Source organism: Colius striatus, chromosome 1 (genome assembly GCF_028858725.1).
Source record: "Colius striatus isolate bColStr4 chromosome 1, bColStr4.1.hap1, whole genome shotgun sequence".
NCBI classification, from domain to species: Eukaryota; Metazoa; Chordata; class Aves; order Coliiformes; family Coliidae; genus Colius; species Colius striatus.
Window position 1 is genome coordinate 12,985,870 of NC_084759.1, and position 17,034 is coordinate 13,002,903.

At 35.6% G+C, this 17,034-nt stretch overlaps 1 protein-coding gene across 1 annotated transcript in view; it reads left to right on the forward strand.

The window, feature by feature from the left end:
• CNTN5 (contactin 5) overlaps window positions 1–17,034 on the forward strand; it is a 353,074-nt gene that overhangs the window by 203,863 nt on the left and 132,177 nt on the right. Inside the window, exon 8 of the mRNA XM_062020562.1 lies at window positions 11,795–11,976. Within this exon, the coding sequence (XP_061876546.1) occupies window positions 11,795–11,976 (182 nt within the window). The remainder of the gene's footprint in view (window positions 1–11,794; window positions 11,977–17,034) is intronic.

Here is a 17,034-nt window from a genome sequence, read left to right on the forward strand (position 1 = left end):
ACTCTCTCCTGTCAGCAGCATTGACCAATTTTCTGACAGGGCAATAGCTGGAAACGATGCCCTTTTAGACTGGTTTTGGCTATGGCTGAAGCAGTAACCAAGATGTTAGTTCTTGTTTTCTTGATTTTGCTGGAATTAAATTGCAGTTGCTGACAGATTGCAAGTCAACTGTCATTTTTCAGTGAAGAGGAGGTATACCATCATAACCATCACTGACAGGCAAGGAAGACAGCTACTGGTACCTTCCACCATCTGCACTTGGAACTCTCTCAGAGGAGTCACTCACTGTTCAAACAGTTACATAAAGAAGGTGAAGGCTGACAGGAAAGGCTTCAATTAGGTTGTTTCTGCATTCATATATGGTATTGACCTTTAATAAACAAGAAAAAAAAACTTGCTACCTGAATAATCAAGGAGGTTATCTAATAAGTTGACTCCTTTGCTTGAACTGTAATGGGCAGCTATTTTTACCGTGCACGTTCCTTATCTTCTTTTCACAGTCATTAATGCACAATCAAATCAGCTGAGTTGAAATAGCTTTCAATCTGATATGGTAATAATTACATGAATGACATTTCAGGACTTGTTTGAAACCTGGAGGCTGAGATGGAAGGCAGAAATGCATCAGATTTCCTATTAATTTTCATCATTTTCATTTTTGTTCCCATGTTTTATTCCCAATAGCATTTAAGGATCTTTTCTTGTTAGGTTACCACAGGTCCCTGTTACCAAACTGCATCAGCAACTAATTTGTTCCTTCTTTAGCACTTTGAGATTTAGTGTTTTGAATTCTTACTGTAAATAACACAGAAGTTATTACAGTCTCAAAACCAACGTATTGTGCTTCAATTTAGCTGTCTGAAACACTAGCTCTTCTGTCTCAGCTGAAATTGTGAGAATAACAGACATTCCAGTGAGATTTCCTGAAACACACTTTTGGCAAATATTCCAGGAAAAGCCTAGTCTTTAGTTAGAGATTAATTATTTATTAACAGTGTTTATTTAGAACTGTCAATCGCTATGGCTGTAGGAATTAAATTGGAGCTGTGCAGCTTTTGTCTCCAAACTAAAATCAAATGTCTTAATTGCTTGACAGATAGAAATTCTCAGAGAAGGATTTTATTTTTACCAAAACAATATGGAGCTGATCCAGTTACAAGAGAAAACATTACTGATGCCACTTTTAAATAGACATTGCTGTGCTAAAGAATTCAAAGCAATACTGGAGTGAAATATTTAAAAATTATGTTATTTGTATTAGATAAAGCTGCTTATCACAAGCATCAGTCATTGTCTAAGCAATCATTACATATATCCATGATTTACTGCTGGCATATAACAGAAGACACGAGGTGAAATAACATTTGTTGTATTATACATCGGAGTATGCATTTAGAAATTCATGATATTTTGGGTATTTATGCTGGCCCACTTTTATTGAAAGGTTGTTTTTATAGAAAAATTCACTGCTATATCCACAAAACAACTTGTGTTTTGAGTACATCTGTGTTTCATAAACATATATGAATAAATACTATGCAGATATCTTTTCTGCTACCCATTTAGCTATGTCATTTTTGTGAGGAAACTTGAGTTTTTGTTTCTGTCCTAACAAGACAGAGGATATTTTAAAAAACAAAGAAAACTTTTAAAATGCACTGGAAATAAATTATTAACGTCTTCTATTTTTGTTACTTTTCAAAACTATTTCACTGTGAGGGTGATGGAGCAGTGGAACAGGCTGCCCAGCAGGGTTGTGGACTCTCCTTCCTTGGAGGTCTTCAAGACCTGCCTGGAAATGTTCCTATGCGACCTGCTCTAGGTGAACCTGCTTCAGCAGGGGGGTTGGACTAGATGATCTCTAAAAGTCCCTTCCAACCCCTGCCATTCTCTGATTCTATGATTACTGACTTTTCTTCTAAGAACATCTGGAGGCAACTTCTTAATTCTTTCATTTCTTTTTTATGTACTTTAAAAAGTAAGAATTATGATGCCTTAATTTATCTCCCCTTTAAAAAAAATATTAAATTAATAGTCTTGATAGGCAAAAGGACTTTAAGCTCAGTTCCCATCACCTGACATATGCATTAATAAAACACTTCCAGTGATGGTCATCTGAGAATTCTTTTAACACTTCCTGAATTCAAAGTATAGTTGAGTAGAAAGTGATTTTAATATAGTTAATACTGCTGGGTTTACATGGGATTTAAAACCAGGCATAGATGGAAACGCGATTGTTTTAAAAAGCCTCAAAATCAATGAAGATTCATAGTTTGAACAGTGATATAGAACTGGTTTGTCCAAGACTGCATGAAGAGATCCTCAATGAGTACAGACTCATTCCTTCAGAGGAAAGCAAGAATAAAGAAATGTCAGAAATTTATTACTCTTTTTTGTTTTCGCTTTTATTTCCTGTTGTGCAACTCCAGGTTGAGTTTTTATTTCCCTTTCAAATAATTCTTCTGCCCACTCTTTCACATAGATTTTTTTGATACCTAGTGGTGTGTTATGCACATACCCTACCTGGTACTCACATTCCAGCCTTTTCCTCACTGCATTTTTTGTTCTATATCACACCATACAGCATCTTCTATTTGGTTTTCTATATGCACCTCCTACTTCATTGGTTATCTATCTCCAGACAGAAAAAATAAAGAAATACAGTTTGTATCGTGATAGTGCCAACAGCCAGTTTTGAGTGAGTAGTCAAATTTTATTTCTCATTAGAACAAATTAGATTGAGGCCATTGCTGTACTTGTAAGCTACCAAAGTTTTCAGTCTTTCATAAGTGGAATCCTTGGGCCATGTAGGCTGAAAAAAGGATAGTTTAGCTACAAAAATTTTCATGTATCCATTTTTTCACTATGCTTATTTTTCACCACATAGATCAACACATAGAGATTTTCATTAAAAAAACAGAGAACAGTCCTGACAGACAATTTTTCTTGCAATCCATATACTTGTTTTTCTGTATTTTTGAGAGAATGTTTTATGCTTGTGTTATTTCTGTATGATAGAAACATTTACACAGTATATCAATATTCTTTCTAAATGCTAGCTTATTTCACTTTAGTAATGTCAAGATTGTTTTTATTGTGAGATATTGGTAGTTAAAGATAAGAATAAAATAGAGATATTGACTTCCTTTTATTACTGAATTATAGTGAGGCTGTTATGATAGAAGCATTGTTCATGCTGTTATATTTAATGTTGCGTTAATAATTCTATTGTAAACTTTATTTTGAAGAGATTTATAGCTCAGCCATAAACACTCATCTCATCTGTAACACAGCTTGTAAGAACTCACCTGATAGTCTGTTTTTAAGACTTGCTTTCTAAAGAAATTTAAAATAAAAGTAGTTAAAATAAAAATAAACTGAAGTTTCATATATGTAAGTTACACAAGTTAATTTAGTGGTTTGTTACCTATGAAATGATCCCTGAAACATTGAACTCTGAATCAAATCTGATTAATAAATAGCTCAAAGTTTTAAATCTACTGAATATAGGATTTTATTTCCTTGACCTGAGTTTCCTTTAACAAACTTTTTTAATTGCTCTTCAAGCTTTTATTAAAAAATCTATCCTATATTTTCTATCACTATCAATATTTTCATTGCGGAATAGGAAGATATAAATGTAATGATTGAATAGGGATGAGTGAATATGATATCTAGGTAGAGATGAAGATGCGGAAACGAAAAGTCTTTATGATCCAATGAAGGACACTTGACCATAACTGTGGAGAGTTGCATGAAGTATCTGAAGAGCTATTTTTGCTGGTGTCACTTATGAAGACTATGACATAGGGTAATGGCTGTAAAGAAGGTTTCTCGATATTGCAAACATGTTTTTTGTAGATGTAAAGAGATAAATTTTGGAAGTCCATAGGTTAAAAGCATATTTCTATGAAGTCTGGTCAAAATGTTATGAGGAGGAGAGTAATTTCAGAAAAGAATCAAGGTTAAAGGCATTCAAGAAATATATCTTTGTTCAACGTTTTTATAGTACTTGGTTCCTTTTTTCTGCTGATCTCTAGCTATATGTGATTTTTTTGCCAGGATCACAAAATTCATAAACAACAATCCTCTAATGTGTCACAGATCCAGGTGCACACTTTTCTGGTCAACACATGCAATTGCGCATCTGGTGCCTCAAAACAGGTGAATAGACGTTTCAAACACTGCACCATACTATTTCTCACCTTCTTAATCCTCTCTACTTTTCAAATTTGTAAAGTCTATCTCTTTTTTAAGTCTATCAGTTAAAAATATACCCCAGATCTGCCATATCTTTCTCCTTGACTTTTACACTTTCATTGTCGAATCTTGGCAAATCCAATATTACCTATTTTATACTGGTCCAGAATGCTTCAGAACTCTTTCTCGAGTGACAGCCATAATACACTGAAGAGAGTGTAAAACACAATTAAACTGTGTTAAGAGCACTATGCTACATCCCAGGGGCACTAACTTGAGTGGTCACAATGACATAGCAGATAAGTATTATTGCTATAAACATGGGAATATAACATGAGTAGGAAATTATGCTAACATCTGTGATATAAAACAGGCTTCACTAGTTTTAGGGCCAAGTATGTCAGTTCTGTTAGCCATTTCTTTGGGATGTATCAGTAAAACTTTATTTTGTGGTAGCAGTCAAGAGAAACAGAATCACAGAATATTTTATGAAAGGTTTTCGTCTTGAATTAAATATAAGATTTGCAAAACATATTGAAAATATTATTTGTTTTAATTCAGTCCATTTTATGGCAACTACTCTATCTGGAGGCATTTCCCATCCATACTCAGCCTACTCTAAATTACATTTTCTGGAAGTCAATGACTGGAAGTAACACAATAAGCACAGGTTTCTCCCTGATTATAAAAGGAGGCTGAAGATTTTCTACATCTCTCAGAAAGAATATTGTGGTGAGGTGGAAGTCAGTCTCTTTTCCCAAGTTACAAGCCACAGGACAAGAGGAAATGGTCTGAAGTTATGCCAGGGGAGGTTTAGATTAGATATTTGGAATTTTTTTTCCCTGAAAGCGTTGGTACAGTCTGCAGAGGGAAGTGATAGAGTCACCATCCCTGGAGGTATTTAAGAGACGTGTAGATGAGATGTTCAATGACATGGTTTAGTGGTGGATTGAGCAGTGCTGAATTAATAGTTGGACTTGATCTTAAAGTTCTTTTCCAATGTAAATTATTCTATAATTTTATAACCTGTCTTTTTCTTTGGTAACTGTAGGAAACTCCTCAAGGAGTACCTCTTTGCTAAGGCTGCCCAGGGAGGTTGTGGAGTCTCCTTCCTTGGAGGTCTTCAAGACACACCTGGACATGTTCCTGTGTGACCTGATCTAGGTGGACTTCCTTCGGCAGGGGGATTGGACTAGATGATCTCTAAAGGTCCCTTCCAACCCCTACCATTCTATGATTCTATGATTCATAGAATGTCCATTCAGACCCAGCAGCTGCTCCTTGCTAGGTGTTATTTTTCAGAAATGATTAAGCCTCCTTGTACTTTTCCATGCACACAAAAAAGTTCTCTCTTCCCACAGTAATGATGACACTTGGAAACATCTTTGATATTACAAATAACCTGACTCTGTTCTAAGGACTTGTTTCCACTGTGTTCAGTGAGAGAAGCATATACATTGTTCTCTGCTACATGGGAACTACTGGTCAAAACAAAATATGAAAGGACATAATGAATTTCTGTCTTGATAAATGAAGGTTGGAGGTTTCAGGAATTCTAATCAGATTTAATATATAATTTGCAGGCAAAGGGGAAGTTAATTTTTACTTGTCTTTTAAACATATTATGGTACTCACAATTTAATGACATGCCAAAATCCCTGGCTTGCATTAAATGAGCAAATCATTTTAGATGCTATACATCCAACTCCTTGTTAAAACCAGGGATTCAAGAACAAGTTCTAGCACCTTAAATCATCCTGTATTAACAAATTCACAGTGTACAAGTCCACAGGTTTGGCTTCACTCTCAAAATCAGTTCTTATCACAATGTTCTATTTTCCAGGAACAGATAACAGAAACATAAAATGGCTGTTTTTTTTTTTTTTTTTTAAACAGAGAAATCATTGAATAAGGTATTAAAATATAATTATTTACCCAAAATTCAATTACAAGATACAGATAAAAATTGTTATTTAAATATATGTTTCTAAGGACAAAAAAAATAATATTCTTCCATACTCCTTCACACCATTTCTCAGATTAGGAACAAAGATTTTGTTAATTCTATCAGATGCCAAATCTGAAAGCTGAGGAAGCTACTCTTAAAGTTTACTGATAGAAAACAGTCCCAAGAGGGAAAGGAATATTCTCACTAGAGTAACATAAGTCAGTGTTATAAGTAGGGATGTTAGAGATAAACTTGTGATGAGAAGAAGGAACATTTTAAAATATGAATATGGCATCTTCAAGTGGAGTTTGTTTATGTAAGGCGGGAATAATTCCAGCATCTTTTTTCCTTTGATAGAACATATTGTTTATGTTAAATCTTTCTAAGCTTTTCATCAATTTAAAGTTCATTTTTATCTCCTACTGAATAAGAATTTATATCATAAGGTGATAGACCAGTATTGGATTTTATTCCTATTTTTCAGGCTGGATTGATTTCTGCCGTCCTTTAAATGGACTTTTTTTTTTCTTTATTATACTGTTATAAATATTGTGATCATTCATAGAAATGTAAAAAAGATTCTTTGGTAAATCTCAAGTAGGACTCAAAGGGCTCATTCTACCTCACTCTGACTAAATGCTTCATACTTACAGCTAAAAATTTAGAGCTAATCCCTTACTATATGGCATAGGGAAGGTGGAAAAAAACCCCACCATTCTAACTGCAAGCCTTTGTCAGTTGAATGTCATTGTTGAACAGTATTATCAATCCCTTCCCTTTCTCTCTCATTGCCATTAAAGAAAACTTGCAAATGGTACTTAAAACTTTGTTCAGTAATTTATACATCTTTGCTGTAAGGTGAAAGCTGAAGGAGATGTTTTTTTCATTTCAAACTTACTATCCAGAAGCACATATGCAGACTCTCTCTCTGTCAGACATTCAGAGAATCATAGAGAAAAAAATTCCAGTAATTGCCAATAGTAGATACCCAGAATTACCATTGTTGTATTTATCTTTGGGATTTTCTACAAAAAATAAATCCATATAATACTGTGTAATACCAGTCTTAAATGCTGTGCTTCTAGAAATTGTCACACTACCTTCAAACTTTTAAACTGACCAGCAGGTTTAAAGCCATCTTGTGCACTCTAGGCACACTGGGTGTACATTTACATTTGCATCATGATTGATGGTAGATCTGATGTTTCTGAAAGTCCTGTGCTCACTATTAACTAATCTTTCGGATTTGATCTGTACATATACACTAGCCATATTTGTACAACAGAGTCAGGAGATTCTAGATTAACACTCTAGCTACAGAAATTCTTCCTGGACAAAGCCGGGAACAGAGCAAAATGTCATGAGGAAAAACTCCATTTATAAAATAGTTTTAGACAGGGCAAATAAACATAGTGACACTGTAGTACTGCAACCCTGAGAATCTGTATGAATACCTGCCAAAAACATGTCACCTTTTCAGACAAATTTTCTGCTCCAAAGCATTTGCCTCCTTTAAGTTTGTGAATTCCTCATGTATTATCCAACATATGAAGACAGCAAATATCATGTCTTGCTTTTCAAGTTGATGCAGATTTCTTAACAGCCTTGATCAAGTCCCAGACTGGTGACAATTTACCAGTTGTTATGTCTTCAAAACTTTTTAGAAGAATGTCTATTTATTTTTTAGTATCCCCAGCCAGCAAGCTGTGGTAAAGTGTGATACAGAAACTAGAAAAAAAAGGGTCCCTGCATACCTGAGGGAAAAACAGAGCTTACTTCTCTCCTCATTTAATCATTGTAATAGCTCAACACTTCTCTATCCCACAATATAGTACCTGCTACACTATGATGACAAAAATATAATATATGGAATTTTGCAATGTGGCCAACATTCAATCCACAGGAAAAAATATTCAACTCCTCTCTATAAGTTTTTTCATCGTCTTACTGTACTGTTGTAATGTCATTAATAGTAAAAACCATTATCTAACTTTTAAATGGAGAAATAAACTGTTGCATAGTAGCTTTTCCTCCTTTACTCACCGTTTATGAAACCAATACCCTATCTATTGTGGATCTTCTGTTCTCTTGTTTAATCACACCTTGATCTGATGATTTTTGCATTTATGATCACCTTGATTTTAAGAATTTGGAAGAATCTTTCAAATCACCAGAGGTGTTGGTTATCTTTTACTTTAGCTGTCAAGCAGTTAAAAATCAAGTTGAGCTAACAGTTTAGATTCTAATCAATCACCAGTGAAAAGCCCCTGGAGTATAATTCACTATGAATGATGAATTATTATAGATAATGAGTCATTACTCATATCACTATTTTAGATGTCAGAGATGCTCTAAGATGTTAGCACTTGAAATATGAATAAAATTATGTGGAGCTGCCCTGTGCCATAGGAACAAGATGGTAGTGGTGGGAAAGCCCATCTACATTAGTATATGACACTGATAGACACATCAGACCTTTTTAGAACAGTCATGGATGTGTGTTGACTTGACTTGCAAATCTGAAATTGTTCCTGCACATAGGTTTCAAACTCATCACCTTTTCCTTCTATGCTATTTCTGTTCTTAAATCACTAGTATTCATTGCTGCCATATTTCATGACTATTAAGTATCTTTTCATAACCGAATGAAAAGTTATCACCTTGTGTTCTAAATCTCTACATCTGACCAGAAGAGATTTATACAAGATGTTCTAAAAGTAGAATTGTGTGAAGGGTTGATAGGTATTTCTGAAAAGTATCTGATGGAGAGAATTTCATTATACTCCTTTACATTTTAATCCTACGTAATTCTCCTGTAATAATTAGAAGATATGGAACACAGTGGCAAAACTGGAGGGCATAGGGAGAAAGGATTTTTTTTATTCTCCACTGCATAGACAGGTAGAGATTTTGAAGATGACAAAGTGAATGTGTAGCTGTGAAGACACAGCTGAGAACAATAGTACATAGTAAAGAGGTGTGCAGAGGAATAAAATTACAGTAGAAAGGAAAATATTTCAAATGAGCACATCGATTTGTACCAACCAAATATAGAAAAAATAACCTATGCATCCTTATTTAAGATATTGCTGAAAAACTAGGAGCTCAGATCCACAAAAAGGTATTTTAAAATTCAGACACCGCCTCACCCCTTTCTTGAAATAAACATATGTTTCATAGATCCAATGAAATTCTTTTTCAGGTTAAATAGGAAAAAAATTGCTCTGGTTTTTTCTTCAAAATCATTTCCTTTCCAGTGAAACTGATGAAGAATTATATATATTTATATATATATATATATATATATATATATATATATATATATATTCAGTAGCCCTTGTCCCAAATAGCATAATGCTAAAAATTTACTCTTATAATCTTTTCTAGATATAAATGTAAAACTATACCTCATATTTTCTTCAAAATGAGCAAACACAGATTGATGTCTGGCATAGTCACCAGTCAACTCTTAGATCTTTTGTATCAGCTCAGAAGAGTATGAAGTTTACTGGTGGTGTTTCTGAAAACAAGTAGAGGGTTTTTACCTGTGTTGTGCTAAGGTTTAGCAGTAGTAGCCAACAGATTACTTCCAAAAGTGAGGAGAAATCTTATCTTTGAGCTCAACTGAATCTTGAGTTCAAAGTTACATATAGGAGTGGAATGTGAACAGGGTTCTAATAAAAATAGAAAATTCATTCCAATAGATGTCTACTGAGACCAAAATAAAACTGGATCATAATGATTATAAGTTTTTACAGTTTTGCATATGACATTAAACTCACATTAATGTTATAAATACTTTGACTGTTGCTCTATTTTTTAGAAAGATTTGGATCTTTTGAAAGGATGAAAATATGTGCATATGTTAGCTTCTATGATTAGATAATAGGATTTTTCTAGATGAGTAACACAATTTTATTCTTTTACATCCTCACTCAGATATATTTCATTTCATTCTCACACAAGTCACAGGGGATAAATAGGTAAATTTTTATTTCAGATGTAAAATTTATACTTCACTTGTAAGTTATGCAAGGAAAATAAGCTTCATTAAAAAGAATTACAAGTTGTCTGTGAGTAGTGATATTCAACTCGGAGTAAGTTTCTTTGAAAATTTTAAATCTGCATGGCTAAAGTAACTGTATCTCCTTGAAAAATTCCACTTGCTACATCATATTGATGAAAAAAGTGGTTTTTTTTTTTTAAAAAATGCTCCCTGATGATGAAGAGAACAAGTTTCCTCTGCATTTCCTGTATCTATAATACACATGTGTATCTATTATACACATTTACTTTCTGTAGCATTGATTCTCAGAAATATTTCAGAACCATGAAAACAAAAAAAAGCATTTTGGTCATGGATTTTACTGCAAGTAGGATGAAGAGCAAATAAGCAGTAATGGTTAAGCATCATATCCTTATGGTGCCAAAAATGAGTGTACCTGCACAACTATCTCATTCATAAAACAGCAGTTGCTGAGTAGTATTGTACTGCACCAGCATAAAAAATTACTACTGTGGACCTGTGTTGTGATTAATGATTAATGAAACACTTGCCGAGTTATGGAGGCTGTTTTGCAGACAGCAATCATGGCATAATTATATTCCATATAGGAATATAATAAAACATATAAGGAGTTGACACTTAAAGCTGAACAAAAAACAATAAGAGACTTAAAAAATCTCAAGAAAGTAATTTTTTCAAAAGTATCAGCATGTAATAGTTAGTTACATTTATTTGATGATGACCTCCAATCTTCTTTTGAATACTTGAAGCAGTCCAGTTTTCATCTTATGATCAAATATTTTCTAACTACAGGGTTTTTTTTTTTCTTTTTTCTTGTGTTTGCAATTAAATATCCGCCATATTTAGACTAATGTATGGCTGTACCAAAAAGCCCAATGAGTCTACAACAATTGGTAAGTGTTTGGGCTAAAAGAAATTGAAGGAGTGCAAATATTACCTCATCCTTTTCTTCTCTCAGTATGAATGTAAATTACATAATTTTCACATAGATCTGTGTGGAGTACCAAGCTACCATGAACGGTCCTTCCACTCCTGACAGCAGGCATATAATGCTGTAAGTTGGAAGCAGTAGTGACATAATACATATTTCTTACACAATCAGTTTTGTAACTTAAAAAATATTGCAATAGAAAAGGTCTCTAAACGTTCAGTCACCTTTATTTACCCCAGATAGAGTGGTACTGAAATCCTCCACCAAGATGGACACACTCACTCACTGGTCTCCTGAACTTAAATTTAATTGCAGAAAAATTAGGATATGTTGGAATTTTCTAAATTCATCGAGATTTTGAAGTTGTTATTTCCTTTTGCCTATTGAATGGAAGTGTTCAGCAGTAAAGCCCATAATGCTAAAGAGGCTCTAAAGAGAAAATTTGAGGTGATTTATTTGATCTCAATAAAAACTTGGCTTCCCTTGTGAATGAACAAAAATTTGCGATGTAGAAAACCATTCTTAAGGATTCCCTATAGAAAGTGAGATATATCAAGCATTATATGAACCTTAATTGTGGTTATATTTTATTGCTACTTAGGTTATTAAGTGTTTAAACTACCAGATAAAAGAATCTATATTCTCAATAGTGGAAGAGTGCTAATAGTAATTTTGCTAAATATTTCAGCCCTGTTCCAACTATCTCTTGGAGGAAAGTTAATGGTCATAATCCAAGTAAAGCCCGCCTGAGAAAATCCCAAGCTGTGCTTGAAATACCTAATGTGCAGCTAGAGGACGCGGGAATGTACGAATGTAAGGCTGAAAACTCTCGTGGAAGAAACGTCTTCAGAGGACAACTGCAAGTATACAGTAAGTGTAACTGCAGACACTATCATCCAGCAATGCTTTGCCCACACTTAAGGCTTTAGCTATATATGAAGACTGTTAAGGCTCAGTAGAAACAAATATCTTCCTTCTGAAATAAAATTAATGTTGAATTAAGCTATTTATTCTTTAATAGTGCACTAAACTCCAAAATACACATAAAGTTGACTCCCTCGAAGAACTAGCTTAAATACAATTTCATGTTTGATATTTTTAGAGTTTTTAGAGTTTGACTGGGGTTTCTTAATAAATATTTATATAATTTTAAGTCTCTTTTTTATACTTAATATGATATATAACAATGGTATGTCAACTTAATCAAGAAAACAATATTAGAAATATCTTAGGATTTTTATTAGAATTTTATTAACCTTTCACCCTTGCCATGTCTAGGTTCTGAGTTTTGTCACATTCATTGTCCAGGAAACAGAACTGGAGAAGTGCTTCCGGTTTTGTAGAAAATTCTCAATCTAGACAGCACTGAAAGCTCTGATTTTCAGAAAGTGATGAATATTTCCTCTCTTTATATTAGTATTTCTAAAAGGTTATACAGTGACCATAAAAAATACTGAATCATGCATCACACTGAAAAGAGAAAACACAACCTGAAATGAAAAATATTTAGTAAAAATCATGAATTTTATATAATATTGTTGCTGCAGCCTAGAGACTGGAAATAAAAGCCTATAGAAAACATGCCCTGAACACTTACAAGTCAAAGTTTTCCTTATATTGAATGCATGGTTGAATCCTACCTAATTATTCTCAATTAAAGTTACATCACTTGTTATCATTCCATGAATCCTACAATCTTAAATACTTAGCAGTAAAGGTCTACTGCAAGAGATCAGGCAATGCATCTTTCAGAATCTGCATTGTTTTCTGTCTTTAAATATCTCTGTCAGTGGAATTCTGACTACTGCAATTTAGACAAGTCCTCAGGGTAAAAGATAGTTTTAAGAAGGAGTCTCTCCTGTTAATCAATTTTACTTTTCTCTTCTTGATTTCAGCGCATGGCTCCTAGTACTTTCTCTCCATTGCTAGCTATACACAGTTCTCTGTCTTTTTTACACTTCATCATCAAATAACCATAGACCAACATCATATACTTAGTTTATTTTCCACATATGTCAATATTCTCAGGTCCATAAGTAATTTCCCTGCCTCCTCAGTGTCTTTTTCTTAGCTATCTCGTTTTTAATGAGTAGCAGCATATCTTTGGATGCTTCTTCTCTTCTTATCTCATCCATATTGAGAAAAAGGCAAGCTTTTGTCTTCCTTTTTCAGATATATGCTGGAAAAAATATGCCATAGCAGAGATGGTAGTTTGCACTTTTCATTTTGGACATGCCATCCTTACTGCACTTGCAGCAAAGTTTTTGTAAGTCTTTTACAGCAGTCAAAGCCCAGGAAGTACATGATGCCTCCTGCTATGGAAATATCCCAGACATATTTCTCTGGTATTACAAATTACTGTCAATTACTTCTTTGAAAATATAGCAGCTCTTGCTAGGGATCTGGGGGCCAGGGACATTTAGCAGTATGCCTGATATTTTTCAACAATATGCCTACCCCAGCTCATACACTTACTAGCTGTTTTGTAGAGTTCCGAAATTAGTAGTTGATAAAGCATCTTATAAAGGTGTTGCAATTATATCTGCCTCCCTATCTCAGAGTTAAATGATTATAACAAGTGCTCTTCGGGACACTAGAAATGAAATAATTTCCTCAAGAGCACCATAGTCAAAATTCTATTTTTTACAGTCACTGCTTTTATGGATGGGGCACAATTTGTGCTAATCTACATTTTTTTCAATACTTATAGAACAACTTCTTTAACATTATAGAAAGGAAATCCTTCTATAGAACCGTTTCAACCGTTTTCAATTTAAGATCATCGAGTTGAACCACTAACCTCACACTGCCAAGCCCACCATTAAACCATGTTCCTAAGCACCACATCTACACGTCTTTCACATATCTCCAGGGAAGGTGACTCGACAACTTTTATGGGCAGCCTGTTCCAGCATTTAACCATCCTCTCAGTGAAAACGTTCTCCCTAAAATCCAATCTAAACCTCTCCTGGTTCAACTTGAGTCCATTTCCTCTCGTCCTATAGTTCATTATTTGGGAGAACAAGATTGACCCCCACCTCACTACAACCACTTTCCAGGTAATTGTAGAGTGAGAGGGTCTCCTCTCATCCTCCTCCTCACTAGAAAAGAATGCCAGTTCCCTCAGATGCTCCTTATCAGACTTGTTCCCCAGACACTTTACCAGCTTTGTTACCCATCTCTGAACACGCTCCACCACCTCAATGTCCCTTTTGTCTCGGCATCGAGACAATTCCTGCCTTGGTCCTGCTGATCACACTATTTCTGATACAAGCCAAGATGCCTTCTTGGCCACCACTACTGTCTCATGTTCACCCAGATGTCAATTAACATCCTAGGTGCTTTTCTGCCAGGTAGCTTTCCAGCCACTCTGCCCCAAACCTGTAGCATCGCATGAATCATAGAATCATAGAATGGTAGGGGTTGGAAGGGACCTTTAGAGATCATCTAGTCCAACCCCCCTGCAGAAGCAGGTTCACCTAGATCAGGTCACATAGGAACATGTCCAGGCAGGTCTTGAAGACCTCCAAGGAAGGAGAGTCCACAACCCCTCTGGGCAGCCTGTGCCAGGGCTCCGTCACTCTCATGGTGAAATAATTTTTTCTTATGTTTAAGTGGAACTTTTTGTGTTCCAGCTTCATGCCATTACCCCTTGTCCTATTACTATCTACTATGGAATAAAGGGACGTCCCAACCTCCTGACACCCACCCTTTAGATATTTATAAATTTTAATAAGATCTCCCCTCAATCTCCTCTTCTCCAGACTAAACAGTCCCAGTTCCTGCAGCCTTTCCTCATATGAAAGACGTTCTATATCCTTGATCATCTTGGTGACCCTGCGCTGGACTCTCTCCAGCAGTTCCCTGTCCCTCTTGAGCTAAGGAGCCCAGAACTGGACACAGGACTCCAGATGAGGCCTCACCAGGGCAGAGGAGAGGGGGAGAAGAACCTCCCTCAACCTGCTGGCCACACTCTTCTTGATGCATCCCAGGATGCCATTGGCCTTCTTGGCCACGAAGGCACATTGCTGGCTCATGTTTAGTTTATTATCAATCAGCACTCCCAGGTCTCTCTCTGCAGAGCTACTCTTCAACAGTTCAACTCCCAGCCTGTCCTGGTGCATGGGGTTGTTCCTTCCCAGATGCAGGACTCTGCATTTGTACTTGCTGAACCTCATGAGGTTCCTCTCTGCCCCACTCTCAAACCGCTCGAGAACCCGCTGAATGGCAGCACAGCATGGGATTATTGCAGCCCAAGACCAGCACTAGACCTTGTTAAATCTTATATAATTGGCCTTGGCCCATGTCTCCAGCCTATCCAGGTCCCTCTGAAGAGCCTTCCTGTATTCAAGCAGATATCCCGCTTCATATCATCCTCAAACATACTGATGGTGCACTCCATCCCTTCATCCAAGTCATTGATAAACATGTCAAACAGAACTGTCCCCAATGCTGGGGAACACCACTGGTGACCAGCCACCAACTGGATTTAAAACCATTCTCTACCATTCTCTGGGCCCAGCCATCCAGACAATTTTCTATCCAAATGTCCACTTCAGATTGTCTCATTTCTGTCATTAACAGATATATGAGATTAGTATATTTTTAGGTTTCTTTTAAGTCTATTATTATAGATTAGACTGTTTTACAGATAAGACAAAACTGAATTAGAGTTTCAACTATCTGCATTAGCAGAAAATGAGGTCAGAGCAGTAACAGTGACCTTCTAGATGGAGGAGACAGGCAGCAAATTTCAGTACAGCAGAACAAGCACTAACTTACTAACTACCTACAAGTGTCTTTTCTTGGCCTCTACATTAAATACTCCCCAGTTAGCCTCTCCTAGTCTTCAATGCTCATGTATTAGTGTCTCACTGGTCTACAAACATTGACAATCCTTTCTAGGAGTGTAAGAGGATTTGAGTAAGAATGATTTGAGCAGCACAAAGTTTAGCCAAATGTTACTTTACAAAATTTTCATCTTCCTTTGCTGACAGCTGATATGACAGGATTTGGGGGCATTACTTGAAATATTTCCTGCTGTACCTCTTATTCATAACAACAGTCAACATTAATTTTTTACCTTTAGTTCATCGTCTTTGCAATGACATCTTATTCCTCAAGGAGATAACTATTATTTTGGCTCAGAAATTCAGATGTAGGCCATCATTCCATACCAGGGGTTTCTTGTAAAATTTCAGAGCAGGCTGTAGGACCAGCTGTGTCATATTGCAGTCCACAATTTGCATATCTCTGTAGAAACTCACATGCTGTCTGATTGAATCTTCTTCATTTTGTCAGTTGTATCTGATCTGGGTCACAGCAGAGTATTTTGGAGAAAGCCCAGGATGCCCAGTCTGGTCATATTTAATCACAAACCAGTGACTTTTCATTTTTACTTGATGCTGCAATCCAGATATACCATGACTGCTCGATGCAGCTGACACTTCGGATGTTGTTCAGAAAGTGGTATTTCAGATGCTGACAATTTCGGATTGTTGTGGTCTCAGCACCTAGTGAAAATTCAGTTGTAGAAGTGACAAAGGCATTAAAAATATAATTTTGATAAAGCAAGACATCCTCATATGCACTGCAATCTGAGAGGCATGGTTTTTTCCCAAGTGATCTGCTCATTCCATAAGTTTCCATGAAGTTTTATTCAAGCTCAAATTGATGAATAGAAGAGAGCACATAAATTAAAATTTGACTGGGGAAGTTGTCCATTAACCTTCTACAATTACAGTTCCTAGCCGAACCCTAGCTAGCAATATTTTCCCAATGATAAACACTGATTTGTCTAATCTCTTCTCCTGTCTCTGAACTTCTTGGGTTTCCTTCTGTGTTATCTAATCACTAATACCAGCTCAGCAGACTGTGGTGTTGTGAAGCAAATCACTTTTTTTTTTTGGACATTTTTCTTTTGGCTTT